Source organism: Myotis davidii, unplaced genomic scaffold (assembly GCF_000327345.1).
Source record: "Myotis davidii unplaced genomic scaffold, ASM32734v1 scaffold125, whole genome shotgun sequence".
Classification (NCBI taxonomy): Eukaryota; Metazoa; Chordata; class Mammalia; order Chiroptera; family Vespertilionidae; genus Myotis; species Myotis davidii.
The window spans coordinates 1,192,479-1,208,376 of NW_006299390.1; the positions used below are offsets into that span (position 1 = coordinate 1,192,479).

General features: G+C 38.3%; 1 protein-coding gene across 1 annotated transcript in view; it reads right to left on the minus strand.

Annotated features, from left to right (window-relative positions):
• Window positions 1-15,898, minus strand: part of PRKAR2B (protein kinase cAMP-dependent type II regulatory subunit beta) — a 78,141-nt gene that overhangs the window by 45,996 nt on the left and 16,247 nt on the right. The window contains exon 2 of the mRNA XM_006774939.2: window positions 3,894-3,929. Coding sequence (XP_006775002.1) covers window positions 3,894-3,929 — 36 coding nt within the window. The remainder of the gene's footprint in view (window positions 1-3,893; window positions 3,930-15,898) is intronic.

The window sequence follows — 15,898 nt, forward strand, 5'->3', positions numbered from 1 at the left end:
CGCTGCAGGATGCCGGTGGAGATGCTGGTGGAGATCTTGGCCTGGCTCCCCGGCACCGATCTGCTCAGCCTGGCCCAGGCCTGCACCAGATTCCACCACATCCTGCACACCGACAGCATCTGGAGACGGCGCTGCCGCAAGGAGTTGGGCGTTGGTGAAAACTTGCAGAACCTGGAGATGATCGATTGTCTTATCGAGAAGTCTATGCGAAGCTGTTCCACCCGTACAGACACATTTTGGGATTGTGGCAGCTCGGTAATGACTATAGAACACTGCTGAATGTCGCGGTGGACGGCTTAGGCATTACTGGTTGGACATGCAGGCCTCCCCTTAACACCCATGTGGATGGCCCAACGCAGTTCGAGCCCGCGTTCAGAATTCGCCTGACGGAGCGGAAATCAGCCGCGGTGGAGTGCATGGAAGGCCGCATCCGCAGGCCCCACCAGCGCCACGTGCAGATTGAGAAGGACAGGTTCACCACCCAGTGCGACCGGACAGACCACCGAACGGATTCACCAACGCGCTTAGGGGAGGACGGGGGCGGGTGCTGGTGACCTACCGCCGCCTCTACCTCCCGCCACGCCACCCGGACGACCTCATCAGGCCAGGCCTCTTCCAAGTCGAATACGAGGGCTTAATAGTAAAGATTGCTATGCTCAGCTTCCATGGGAAGTGTGCCAGGGTCACGAAGATCACGCGAGTCTCCATGGAGACGTTAGACATCCACCTCAAGCGCCGCATCCAGCTGCGAGATGGCGAGATCTTCCGCAACTTCAACGAGCTCTCCCGCGTGGTCCAGGAGATTGACGAGCAGGTGATCCGGGAAGAAAAGAAAAGAAAGAAAAAAAGCGAGGGCCATGGTGGGCAGAGCCCTGCCCAGCCCAGCGTTGGGGAGTCCGGGGCTGCAGCTTCGGAGGAGCCACCTGTCCCGTTTGTTCTGCCTGTGGGCGTGAGCTCAATAGATCGGAACCGTCCCCGAACCTGCAGGATGTGTTTCTATGGCGTGGACACTGTTACTGCTACCAGCATGGCTTCCCCTACACCAGGCGCTGCCCTGGAGTCTTCATCCTGTTCGATGAGGACCACTTCGGGTTCATCTGTCTGGAGCTGAAATACTTCATCCTGTATGGCAGAGTCCAGAACACCTTCCAGAATGTGGAGGCACCATCCCCGCAGGCCTTCCTGGAGATGCTCTAGAACATTCAGTCTGGACCCCCTGGGAGGAGCAGCTTGCATGCACTTTGAAGATTTGACCTTCTGACCAGGTTACCCACCTTTGTTTGTTTTTTTAATCCTCACCCGAGGATATTTCCCCATTGATGTTTAGAGAGAGTAGGGGAGAGAGGGAAGGACAGAAATAATCCATGTGAGAGAAACACATCAGTTGGTTGCCTCCTGCCCAAGCCCGGACCAGGGCCAGGCTGGGTAGGAGCCAGCAACATGAGGTAGAAATAAACCTTAGACCTGTGATTCTCAACCTTCCTAATGCCGCGACCGTTTAATTAGTGGTAATTGTTAGATTGTACAACTCTGAGTATAATAAAAAACACTGAATTGTACATTTTATTTTATTTTTTTAATTAAATCTTCATTGTTCAGATTTAAAAAAAAAGAGAGAGGGGGAGAGAGGACATATCAAAACAACTGAGAAAATGGAACTCTAGACTATATATTAGTTAATAGCACTTATCAAGATTAAAGTCCTTGTGTTATATTATGTAGAGGAATATAACTTGTTCTTAGGAGATATCCATGAAGGATTTAGGATTCCTAAAAGGTTCAGTTAAAAAAAACAAAAGTGTGGGTACATGCATGTGTAAGGAAGGAAGGCAAAGAGTGTGCAAATGTGGCAAAATATTAACAACTGGGAAATCTAGATAAAGGTGATCTCTGAATTATTCTTTATACTTCCCTATAAACATGACTTTTTTCAAAATAAAACCCTGGGGTTAAAAAAATTCAGAGAGAGGTGTGACCTCATGCTGCGAGGCATTGTTTCAAGATTAATGGGACACTTCTAGACATTTTTTTTTTTAATTCGGGGGAGAGGGAGAGGGAAAACCATAGAGGAAAGTCATTAAAATATTCTTAAAAATGATAAAGTACAAACAATAAAGAGAGATGCCTATATTAAAGGATGACTATCAAATAGTGTTATAACTCTTTAAAGCTTTTACAATAACAGGCTAAGGCATAGCGCTGAGGGTTTTACTATTTTCTTTTGCTGTAAACAATGTTCTAGAGAAGAACCACGAACAAATTTGAGAGCCTAGACATTCTGCTTTATGAAAACCATCTAATTAACCATCACAACACGTATGATTGTAGCTGGTATGACCCCAAACTGAAAGAGTGAAAATAAGAAAGTAAAACTCAATGAGGTAAAGAATGTACATGCAAATTCACAGAGTAAATGGATGGTTTGAACTCAAGTGTGTGTAACTCCACAGGCTAGGTAGGGTCTTTCCCATATGGCATACTAGATGAACAATGAAACAAGATTGCTGTTTCCTTAGTTTTAATCTCAGAGTTTTATTGGGAGACTACATCTACCACCACAGCTAATTTTTTATAATTACAACAATAAGTGGTATATTTCTATTTTTTCCACCAAAAAGAGTGACCTTCCAAAACAGAAAACCTACAATAAGCTTAAAGAAAAATTAAACCCCAAACTTTCAATGTTAATTACATACAAATTCTAAAACAGATTGTGTATGACTTCTGTGTATTTAAAAAGATATACATACAGATAAGTAATTCCTAAGAGTAGAAATGGGTTTCAAAAGAGCCAAAGTAGAATATTTCCTTTTCATTTTGGATAGAAATGCTCTCCCAGTTGTATCCTGTACTCCTGACCAGTGTAGGTAGTGACCTACTTTAAGCACTCATTCATGCAAAGGTCTATCACTGTGAATATGCATTAGGTGACTGTGGTATCCTTACGTCAGCAATAACCACAGGGGCATTAACAAATGTAAAGCCGTTTGCTCTGATTCTAAATGGCACACGATGACACGTTCTTCTGGTAAGTGCATTTTAAGTTTTTCTGCCCTTTATTAAAAACTACCATCAAACACTATTTGTAGCGTCCTTTACCCAGTCTTCAAAATCACTGCTTCTAAACTGTGTCTCCTCAATCAGATAACCATGCAGATAATAACTGATCAAAAGCAGGAATAAACAAATTAGGGTGAGCGTCTCCATTTAAAAAGGTACATTAATCTCAGTGCACAGTATGATTTTAAGTTTAGCCAATCGGAGAATATTTCCAATTATTTCCTAGTTATTGCATATATCACAGGTTACGTTTTTCTGGGCAAATGACAAATAAAATACTACTTTATAGCAGTAATTTTCTTTTTTAAATATATTTTTATTGACTTCAGAGAGAAAGGGAAAGGGAGAGAGAGAGAGAGATGGAAACATCAATGATGAGAGAGAATCATTGATCAGCTGCCTCCTGCACGTGCCACAATGGGAATCGAGCCTGCAACCCAGGCATGTGCCCTGGCTGGAATCGAACTGTGACCTCCTGAGCTACACCAGCTGGGTTATATCAGCAATTTTCAACCTTTTCCAACTCATGGCACAGAGAAACTAAACATTTTTTTTCCCAATCTGACCAAAAAATAGGTATAATTTTGATTCATTCACACTGGATGGCTTTGTTGTGTTGGCTGCTGTCATTTTTTAAATTTGACAATCTAAGGGAAAAGGGCTCAGTGCCCCTGACTAAATAGTCAGGTATTGCATGTTTTAAAATTCTTGCGGCACACCGGTTGAAAATCACTGCTCTATAGCAACTATTCTTTTCATACCTTCTCCAATACTGCAATCATTTGAAAAATGTCACCATTAGTAAGCACAATCCATAATTCAGTCAGACTTACCTGAGGCACGCCTTGTGAACCGGTTTATTACTGCAGCTAAAAGAAAAAAAAAGGCAGAAATATTAGATAAAAATCTATTTAGCCACAGCCATGAAAAGAAACTGAATTGTTAAGTGATCCCATTAAGTTAAATATGGAAAAAATAAGTGAATAAATAATCAAGAGGAAATGTCACAGATGTATGAAAATTAAATGTTTACATTTACTTGTAGCTAAAGAAATACAAATTAAAATATTTCACCTGTACAATCAATTTAAACACTTTAAATAAAAAACTCGTTATAGATAGCTTAATCTACTTAACTGAAGACAGTGTAAATCTATAGAATATTTTTATAAGTTGGCAATTACATCAACTGCCATTAAAGGTTTGTGCCCTTTAATAGAATAATTCTATTTTAAAAGATTTATCCTAAAGAAATACCACTAGAGAAAGAAAAAACAATGTATGAATATAACTTCAGCAGCATAATTTTACAATGAAAAAAAATTAGGAAACAAAATTTAAAATGCCCACGTATACTGTAGTTGTTACTAGGTAAAGGACAACATATCCTTGATATTCTCAAATTTAAGATACGTGGTTTTGACAATTTTTGTGTAACCCCAAGGTCCATGACATACAAATCTCTATATTGTGAGCTGCAATTTCAGGCTGGTGTATGAAAGTGTACCACTCAACCAGTAATCCTATTATGGGCCCACTCCCCAACTCAACTCAGCTCTGCAGTTTCTTCTTGGATTTGGTTTTAGTTAGCTCAAGAAGTAAGGTTTTTAAAAACTTTATTTCTTGAGAGAAGCAGAAATAAGTTTATTGTCCATATTATTTACATACAGGACATCATGCAGTACTCAGTATATTTAGTGGTAGAATGTCATGGGCCTATTACTTTTTAATACTTCAATATTTTCAAAACAGTAACTATAAAAAACTTGAGGCACAGTACATGTAATTTATGCACTGGGGGGGGGGAGGGTGACTCTCACCCAGCCTGTACCCTCTCCAATCTGGGACCCCCCCGTGCTGGCCTGGTCACCCCAAACTTCCCTCCCCTGAAGGCCTGGTCCCTCCCCAACTGCCCTCCCCTTCAGGCCTGGTCCCCCCAACTGCCCTCCCCTGCCGGCCATCTTGTGGCGTCCATCTTTGACCACAGGGGGGCCGCCATCTTGTGCAAGGGCGTGACAGTCAATTTGCATATTACCTCTTTATTATATAGGATTTTTACATTATGGAAATAGATCAAGTAAAAGTAAGACTTGAAAATTTTACAGCAGTATGGTTATACTGCATGAAAAATCTGTATGCATAGGAACAAGTATGAGGAGAAAACTATGTCAGATGTTTTACATTAATCCTTGCAACCATGACATTTTACTGATGAGGCTCAGAGATATTGATTAATTTGCTTTAGATTTCACAGCCCCCTGTGGCAAAGCTGGAGAATTTGAACCTAGGTCACCAAGCACTAATATACTGCTTCATAATGAACTCTCAGAAAAAGAAATTTAAAAAAGAAAAAAAATCCCATTTACCATTGCAAGTATATAATACAGTATTGGTAACTTTCATCTCTGTGCTATACATTAGATCTCCAGAACTCATTCATCTGCATTAGCTGAAACTTTGTACCTTTTTTTAAAGAAGTTTTTTTTCTTGATTTTTCTGAGAGAGGAAGGGAAAGGGAGAGTGAGAAACGCCTTTGTGATAGTGAAACATCTATCAGTTGCCTCCTGCACGCCTCTTACCAGGATCGAGCCTGTAACCCAGGCATGCGCCCTGACTGGGATTCAAACCAGGAACCTTTTGGTGCACTGGACAACACCCAAACAACTGGGCCCTACTGGCCAGGGTAAACTTTGTACCTTTTAATGATAAATGTGTCTGTAAACTATTCAAATGTAAAAGATTGATGTTTATTTACTGTGAGCTAATGTTACCAATTTTAATATTTCCACTTTAACATATACAAAGTAAACAGCAGTACAAATTCACAAAGGTTAACAGATGATGATGTTTATTTAAATCCTCACCCGAGTACATGTTTTTATTGACGTCAGAGAGAGTGAAAGGGAGAGAGAGAGAAACACTGATGTGAGAAACAATGGTGGGTTGCCTCCTCTACACGTCCCCACCAGGAATCGAACCTGCAACCTGGGTATGCGCCCTGATTGGGAATTGAACCCGCCACCTTTTGGTGTATATGACAATGCTCCACCAACTGAGCCACCTGGCCAGAGCAACAGATGGTTTTAAAATGGGATAAGTCAAATTAAGTTTTCTCAGACTCTTGATTTCCACCTTTAGCATTTCCTATCTATAAATATTCTGTGAGTGTATTTATAAACCCCCAACACACACAACAACAACAACAAAACAGAAAAACACACACAATACTAGTAGAAAATGTATTATCTGCCTGGAGAAACATGAAATGTGACTTAAGAATATACTAAACTGCTAACAGTTTAAAGGGATACAGCTAAAATCTTAGTGAATCCTCGAGGAAAAATACAGAAATATTCATATAGTTTTGACTTCCTCCCAAATGCCATTCCAGTGGAATACTGAGAGTTCTGTGTTTCTATGAATATCTTCCCGCTGGTCTAACCAGAAATCCCCTCAGCTCCCAAACCATATTCCACCAGACTAGTCTCAATGCCTTTGCTCCCAGGAGACCCAGAAGTGTAACTGACTCAAGTCTTCTTTAATCCTGAAGTATCCTTACAAGAAAAGCCCTCCATGACCTGGGGTAAACTGAACGAGCCTCTCTACTCCTAGGGCCTCCCCACCTGTGATCCTCTGGTGCCAGCGCAGCAGGACCTGCTGGTCTTCCCACCTCTCTGTGCCCAAAGCCCGAGCAGTGCCTGGCGGAGCAGAGGCCCGAGTAAATATCCGTGCCGTGTATCAACACACTCTGGGGAGCGAACAGAGCGAGCTCCTTGCCCCACTTGTTTTATTGCTTTATTTTTTTAATTTTTAAACTTCATTTTAAAATTTTGGTTACAGTTTAATTTTTGTGTTCTTAACAAGGCTATGTTTAATCTCTCAGGATTAAAAAAAATTAAGATTCTATAAAATTCAACAACAAAGGAATAGCAAGGGAAGGGCATAACAGCCCCATCCTCTGGGGTATAACAGCTATTCCAGTTTAACACCTACCTTCAAAACAAAACTAATTTATATAGTTTCTAAATGAAATAATGTATAACCACCCTCTGTTCGGTTTATGCTAATTTTCATACACGAAGCCGGAGGATGCCTCGGGGTGTCCCAACCCGCCTCCATGCCCACGTCCAGGCAGCCACCTGTCTCATTTTCTTCACAGTGACCAGTGCTATCTAAAGGTATCTATTATCCTTATTTTCCTCCCACACTAGACTGCAAGCTCTGTGGGGCAAGGTCCTCCCTTGTCTGTCTGTTTCACTATTGTATCTCCAGGGCCTAGAGCACCACTTGATATAAAATATTAGGTTCAACAAATGCTGAATTAATAGTGCTAATGGAAAACTAATACAACCGGTGTTGTTCACTCTGATACCTAAACATTATGTGGACAAATGCAAGTGATATCTACACAAGTACAAAATTTGTGAGAACTCATACATTAAAACAGTACTGACTGGAAACATAAAATGAAATTAAAAGCAGGAGGGCTTGACTAGCCTTTGACTTTTTGTACAAGTAGCAAAAAGCAATTCCATTTATGACCCATAATTATGAAAATGTAACCCAGATGTTAGTGTCCAACAAAAATAATTAGTGCAGAAAGCAATGAAATGTTTCTATTAAAATATGGAAAAGGGGATTTCAAGGACAGCATGTTTCCATTTTTAAAAATCAAGGTGAAAAACTGACATACAATGAAATGCACAACTCAGTAAGTTTTGACAAATATATACACCTATGTACAACACTCCAATTAAAATTAAAACATTTTGGACACTCTGGAAAGATTCCATGAGCCCCCATATAGCCAATTCCCCCTGTGCCATACAAAACCACTGTTAGGGTTTCTACCACCATAGTTTAATTGTATCTGTCTTTGATTTTCATATAAATGTCAGATTCATTCTTGCTACTGAGAGGATCAATAATCTGTTCTTTTTAAAATTATTGTTAAATAATTGTTTAATTATTGTTAAAATATTGTTTATTCCATTGTATGAGTAAACCACAATCTGCTTATCTATTCTTATGTTAATGGACATTTGGGTTATTTATAGTTTGGGTTATTTTGAATAAAGCTTCTGTAAATACACACACACACACACACACACACACTCACACACGACTTTTTGTGATCATAAGCATTTCTCTTGAGTCAATGTGACTCGAGTGGGATTGCTGGGTCCCAGGTAGGTGAATGTTTAACTTTATAAAAACCCATGTTTTTCCAAGTGTTTATACCATTTTATATTCTCACAGGCAACATAAGGTATAACTTCCTCCAATCATTCTAGTGTGTCTTTAATGCCATCTCATCGTGGTTTTAATTTTCATCTCCTTTGTAACTAAAAATACTGAGCACCATCCCACGTGCTTATTGGCCATTCTTATGTCTTCTTTATTGAACTGTTAAATCTTATGCTCAGTTTGATTAGAAGCTTTTTATTATTGAGTTTTACCAATTTCTTTTATATATTCTGGGTCAAAAGTAGGTTCACAGTTGTTCATATGGAAAATAATACAATAATTAATAAGCAATAATACAAGAACAAACTGTGTTTCACGTACTCACAACGATAAACCTACTTTTGCCCCACCCTGTTTGTAATAGAAAAAATCCTAGTTATTAAAAACACACACAGGCCATACACAAAAATAAATTATAGATGGACTAAAACCCTGAGTCTGAAACTCAAGACTTTAATATTTATAAAACAATAAAGACATTTAAAAAATTGGGGGTAGATGGATTCCTTAAGGCCGAAGAAGCATAAGTGTAAAGAAAAGGACAAATGTTAGACTACTTCAAAATTAAGAAATTCTGCTCAAAGTCACCAAAACAAAATAAAAAGAAATGTTTAAGACTGAAAAATTTTTTCAGTGCATATTACCAACAAAAGATTAGGAATCAGAACATGTAAAAAGAAAGAAATCTTGGCTGTTCCAAATAACACGGCAATGAACATAGGGGTGCATACATTCTTTCAAATTAGTGTTTTAGGTTTCTTCAGATATATCCCCCAAAGTGGAATCACTGGGTCATAAAGCATTTCCATTTTTAATTTTTTGAGGAAACTCCGTATTGTTTTCCATAGTGGCTGCGCCAATCTCCATTATCACTAGCAATGAACTAGTGTTTCCTTTTCTCCACATCCTTGTCAGCACTTGTTGTTTGTTGATTTATTGATGACAGCCATTCTGAGAGGTTGAGATAATGCCTCATTGTGGTTTTAATTTGCATTTCTCTGAGGACTAGTGACATTGAGCATCATTTCATATGTCTATTGGCCATCTGTATGTCCTCTTTGGAGAAGTGTCCATTCGGATCCTTTGCCAATTTCTTAATTAGGTTGTTTGGGTTTTCTGGTGTTGAGTTTTATAAGTTCCTTATAAATTTTGGATATTAAGCCCTTATCAGATGTATTGGCAAATATGTTCTCCCATTCAGTGGGTTGTCTTTTCATGTTGTTGATGGTTTCCTTTGTTAAATAACTTATATTATATCAACTCTACTTAGCTACTATTGTGTGTGTGTGTGTGAGAGAGAGAGAGAGAGAGAGAGAGAGAGAGAGAGAGAGAGAGAGAGAGAGAGAGATTTAATTTAAGATCCATCCTCTTAGGAAATTTCAAGTATATAATACAGTATTGGTAACTTTCATCTCTGTGCTATACATTAGATCTCCAGAACACATTCATCTGCATTAGCTGAAACTTGTACCCTTTTTTTTAAAGAAGATTTTTTTTCCTTGATTTTTCTGAGAGAGGAAGGGAGAGGGAGAGTGAGAAACACCTTTGTGATAGTGAAACATCTATCAGTTGCCTCCTGCACGCCCCTTACCAGGGATCTAGCCTGTAACCCAGGCATGCGCCCTGACTGGGATTCAAACCAGGAACCTTTTGGTGCACTGGACAACACCCAAACAACTGGGCCCTACTGGCCAGGGTAAACTTTGTACCTTTTAATGATAAATGTGTTGCTAAAATATTTTTTACAAAATATCCTTTTAACAAATGAATGTTAACATTCAAATACTGAAGTACTTTGGATTGTTTTTAAAGAAATTATTTTAAGGAATTATTATGAATCAAAAGTCCTATTATTATTTAGTTGTCAAACTGCTATTAATGACAGTCAAATGAGAAATCAAAGCCGTGGCCGGGTAGCTCTCAGATGGCGAGAGCACCATTCCAATATGCCAAGATTACAGGTTTGATCCCCCCACCACCTCTCTCTTTAAAATCAATAAATAAAAATAAATTAAAGACTTGTGAATAACTCCATAAAAACAGTTATTCAAAAGGACTGTCTTTTTTCTTCTAAAACTCTAGTAAGCTAGCAATTTTTAGTGGAGCAAGTACAGAATTATGGGGTTTTGGAATAAAACCACATTCTAATGTAAAACCTAAGTATAAATTTGTCCTACCCTGAGCTTACTTTCATAAATATTATGACATGAGAAAACGGCAACAAGCTGTCAATTAAATCCAACTATTTTTTCCAATTAATTTCTATTTCAGACACATATCAATGTTTTTACTATAAACATCTGCCTCATTTAAATAAAGTGACGGTTTTCAATATTCCTACCTACTATTTCCCAAGGTGCTTTAAAATGATTTGTTAAAACTTAAATAAAATCATAAACTTGGAGGTCTTGCACACACAAGTTTATTTATTCTATCAGTTAAACACTGATTCTCAAGATAGGGGATGTTGTGCAAATGAAGCAAAACTTTACCCCATTGCTTTAAAGAAAAAAGTCAGACTATTTGCCTTGCATTTCAAGTGCAAGTAGAAGACTTGAGATTTGAAGGAGCATGGTTGTTGTTTTTAAAGTTACTATTACCGCAACTGCCTTAAAAGCAACCTCTTATTTCTTATATTTCCAATCAAATTTCATTTTAAAAAACTGATGATCTCACTGACATTTAAAACTTCCTTTTTCTTTTCTTTTCCCTTTTCCTTCCTTCCTTCCTCTCTTCTTTCCTCATGAAACTCATAACAATGAACATATTCCAGACAGTGTTAACTCATTCAATTCTTATGGCAACCCTCTAGGGTAAGTACTATCATTATCCCCATTTCAGAGATGAGGAAATTGAGGCACAAACGGTAAAGTAACTTGCTCAAGATTCCACATGTTATAAACAGCAGAGCCAGGATTCAAACCCACAGTCCATGCCAGAGTGAAGTCATTTTTTTTTAAGTTTCCAGTGTTTCTCATTTTTTCTGTCATCACTTTTTTTAGATAGAGAGGAAGTGTGTGTGTGTAAACAGTGATCAGCTGTTTCCTACACATGCCCAGGCAACCTAGGTATGTGCCTGCCTGGGAATTGAACCCTCGACCTTCTGTTGGGCTGTCATTACTCTAAAATTTCAGCAACTAAAAGCAATATGTTTGTTTTCCTTAAACAATGCGTAGGTTTAAGAAGTATGAGGCTGAGGAAAGAGGCTTTAACTGATTATGTTTATCAAATTAGTGGACTGTGGCAGGGGTCCGGGGGGCAGGAAGATGTATGTACAAGAAAGAATTACAACTGAGGCAGAAGATAACACATTCAGTTTAGGACAAAATTATCTTTAGGCGCCTGAAGAACATACAAGGAGAGGTGGATGGTAAGTGGGCAGATGTGTTAATCTGAATTTTAAAGAACGGGGAGGTCTGTGCTGGAGCGAGAGGAAAAACTGGAGGGCTCCAAAGAGCGAGTGAGCCTTGAGGGGTGGGCAGGATTCACACAATAAGGGAGGAAGGCAGCCTGCACTCACGGTGGTAGAAGCAGGCTCATGGGAACATACAAGTTTTGGATTTCGCATGAGGATCATATAAGCAGAATCAGTAACATAGGAAATGTAGGTAGGTCACAAGAAGGTGAACTCTTTACCAGCAAGACAAGCCTGTGTACCTATGTTCTTTGCATTTTGCTAGTGAGGGTACATAAACAAAAAAGTTTTGATTGAGTTTTCAAAGTATATGAAGTGCTAATGTGAATGGAATAGACAAAAAAATTGTAAATGGGACAAGGCTGGACTAGACTGCACATTTCTAGAAGGAAAAGTAGGTAGCTTAAGTTTTGATATGTGGTTCTTTTCAATCATGTTACTGCTGGAAGAATTACTGAAAATGAAGTATATGCACCATGGTTAAGGTCAAGGCTCTGAACTCAGACTGTCGGGTTCAAATCCTGACTCCACCACTTACTTCGGGGAGGGCTAAAGATGTATAAGAAGCTTTTTTCAATGTCTGGTAGTTAAGCAGCCAAATGTTAACAATTATTAAATTTAAAAATATCATTTAACAAATTTTAGCTTTCTATAGTAACTGAGATGAAACAGCTGAGTCGTGTTTTAATTTAGATAATCTTCTGGAATGATGCTTTTTGGGTCTGAAATATATTTAAACAAATGGAAGTTTTTTCCTTCTTCTTTTTTTTTGATCCAAAAAAATCCCCTCAATATCACTGCTATGAACTATTTTGTCTTGGAACAGCTAATGTAAACTAAACAATGTCAGTCCCTAGCCAAACGGATACAGGAATAACTGTATACAGTATATCTTCTTGGCTCCACTTTTATGTGGAACATGTGTTTATATTTTGACCTTTTGTCTTTTTTTAAAATCACAGAAACATTTTTAAACAGCAGCAACTGGAATGAATTTTATTTTAGTTTCCAAACATATTAAGCTACACATGGCAGAGGCTATTACTGAAACATTTATAAATGTTACACCAACTGTATTTATATATCTGATTTTTTAAGGTTGTTTTGTTTTCGTGTAAACTATGACCTGCAAATTTTAGATCAAATTCTTTCCACAAAATAATTACATAATGGAACAGTCTGAGTCATTTTGAATTTCTGAAACACAAAACTAGCCCCCTATAAAATAAAGATAATGATTAGCATCATACTGAGATTTTTCTATAGGGTTGTGGGACTATCCCATCCATACCTTAATGGTATGGATGAGTAGAAGGGCAATAAGAACAGGGCCAAGAACACAACGACAATAATTCATCCAACTCAGAAAAATCACTGCACTCTTTTTCTTTTCAATTGTCTCTTCTAAAGCAGTACAAAAATAAAGCCTAATATGAGATTTCACTGCAATGATAAAAATCAATGAGAAAAAGAAGTTAATTCTGAAGGCAAAAGTACAAAAGTACTTTTTAGCCTACCCCAGTAATTTTCAACCTTTTTCATCTCACGACACACATAAAACTAATTACTAAAATTCTGTGGCACACCAAAAAATATATTTTTGGCCGATCTGGGAAAAAAAAGGTATAATTTTGATTTTTTCACACTGGATGGCAACTGTGTTGGGTGTTGTTATTTTTTGAGAATCTAAGGAAAAAGAGGTCAGTGCCCCTGACTAAATAGTCAGGTATTGCATGTTTTAAAAATTCTTACGGCACACCGGTGGGAAATCGCTGGCCTAGCCTTTTAAACCTTATTTATCACCTTGATGGAAGGCAGAAATAATTCGAAACACGTAAGTTAATATAAACAGGACTCAAAGTGTAAGTGATAGTTCTATGTACAAGAAACCCAAAACCAACTAAATTTAAATGAGAAACTTCTCTGGCTCCCAGCTGCTCTATCTGTTAAATAAAATAGATTACATATACTATCTATGAAATAGTCTCTAACAAAAGGACTGATTCTTAAGAAGTCTAGAGATAGAAAACTTAAGAGAATTGTAATTTTTTTTCTTTTTTTAAAAAAGGAGGAGTTGACTCAAAAATTTCTGCAGAGTCGATGAGTGAATCAACATAGCATCCTACCTTCCAACTTTCACATATTTCTTCTTCAGGTCTCAGCCCCTTTCTGGTATCATGTGACTCTAGACCAGTGGCTCTCAGCCTTCCTAATGCTGCGACCCTTTAATACAGTTCCTCATGTTGTGGTGACCCCCAATTTCATTGTTACAAGTTGAACATAATTAAAGCATAGTGATTAATCACAAAAACAATATGTAATTATATATGTGTTTTCTGATGGTCTTAGGCGACCCCTGTGAAAGGGTCTTTCGACCGCCAAAGGGGTCGCGACCCACAGGCTGAGAACCGCTGCTCTAAACACTAAAAAAGCAGACCCTGCAGTCACTTACTCAATCTCCTTAACTGAACTCTTCACTCTCAAATAGTGTATCAATCCCACCTTCCACCACAGGCCTTCTCTACTGCTACTACTCTCATTAAATTATTTAATGGGCTACAAATAAACTCCTCATTGATCAATTCCAAGGTCTCTTGCTAGTATTTACAGTTTAAAAAGAAACACATTGGGTTTTTTGACACAATGATGAACAAAGCCTTGAAAGCTGGAAATTTCCTGAGATCTATGAAATGAGATTTGCAATAACAAATAATCATTAAATATTTACTCCAGTCCCACCCAGACATAGTCCATTACTTTATGTGCAACCTCAAATGGAAAGCTTGTAACTATCACATTAAGTAATGGCTACACAGTTTGATTCTTAAGTAGACACATGCCAGCATCCAATGCTTCAATTTTTGTTGAGGTGTTTTCACTTCATGACCTGTCTTCAGACAAAGTATAATTCACTCAAAGAATCCTTCACAAGTCCCAACTGATTCTCCTCCTCTCTCTTCCTCCCTCCCTTCTGGTTCCTCCACCCCTCCCTCTCCTTGCCTTTCTCCCTTTACCTCGCTCCTAAAGCCTAAAATAAAAGATGGGTAAGAGTTTGAGAAAGGGCAGTTTCAAGTCCTTTGATTTTCTAATATCAATACTAAAGCAATTCACTTAATACTAATAGCAAAATTAATAACGTTCTTGCCCTGACCAGTGTGGCTCAGTTGGTTGGAGTGTCATTCCATACACCAAAAGGTGGTGGGTTCGATTCCTGGTCAGGGCACATACTCAGGTTGTGAGTTTGATCCCGGTCAGGGTGCGTGTAGCAGGCAGCTGATCAATGCTTTTCTCTCACACTGATGTTTCTTTTCTCTCTCTCTCTCTCTTTTTCTCTCTCTCTCTCTCTCTCTCTCTCTCTCTCTCTCTCTCTCTCTCCAATTGAAAATGGTCTTAACCATCTACTCTGAAAATCACAATTACTATCTATAGCTAAAAATATTTTTAAAATCTCTAATATTATTGTTTTATGCTCATAAGTAAAATAATGGCTTCAATATTTTAGCCATTTGTCATGAATGATGTAATCTATTTCGAAGCATTTAAAACTGCCACATAAATATCTAACAGCCAAAGACAATTAAGTCTCATTCATACAAAATCCTGGGCTCTTAGCTACAAATTATGAGTTGCAAGGATGTGGGTTTTTTAACTGTGCAACATAACTGCACATTAAATCCTAAGTAGGACTGCACATAAACTCATTTCCTACTTCATCTTTCTAAAAAGTGCAAATGTCAGGTTAATTTCCACCAAATTGCTATTCTGCAAGAAAAGCTTACACTTCTGTAAGATTTCATGTTAATGAGATAATTTGTTTAACATGCAACCCATGTTTGCTGTGTGCACTGAAATATTTGCTATGAGCCCTACAAATATTAATCTATTTATCCTTGTAACAACTCTATGAGGTGACTGCAGACACAGCTAATTCTCACAGCCAGTTGGCCTGGAGGTCAAATCCCCCCCAGTGTTACCTACAACAATCAAGGCTTAACTACAACAAGGCTGTGCACAAAGACCACAAGGGGGTGCACCAAGAAAGCATAAAAAATGCAGAGACAAAGAAACAGGACACAAATGACAGAAATGGAGGATATAGAGTTCAAAACCACACTTTTAAGGTCTCTCAAGAACTGTCTAGAAGCTGCCGATAAATTTAGTAAGGCCCTCGACACG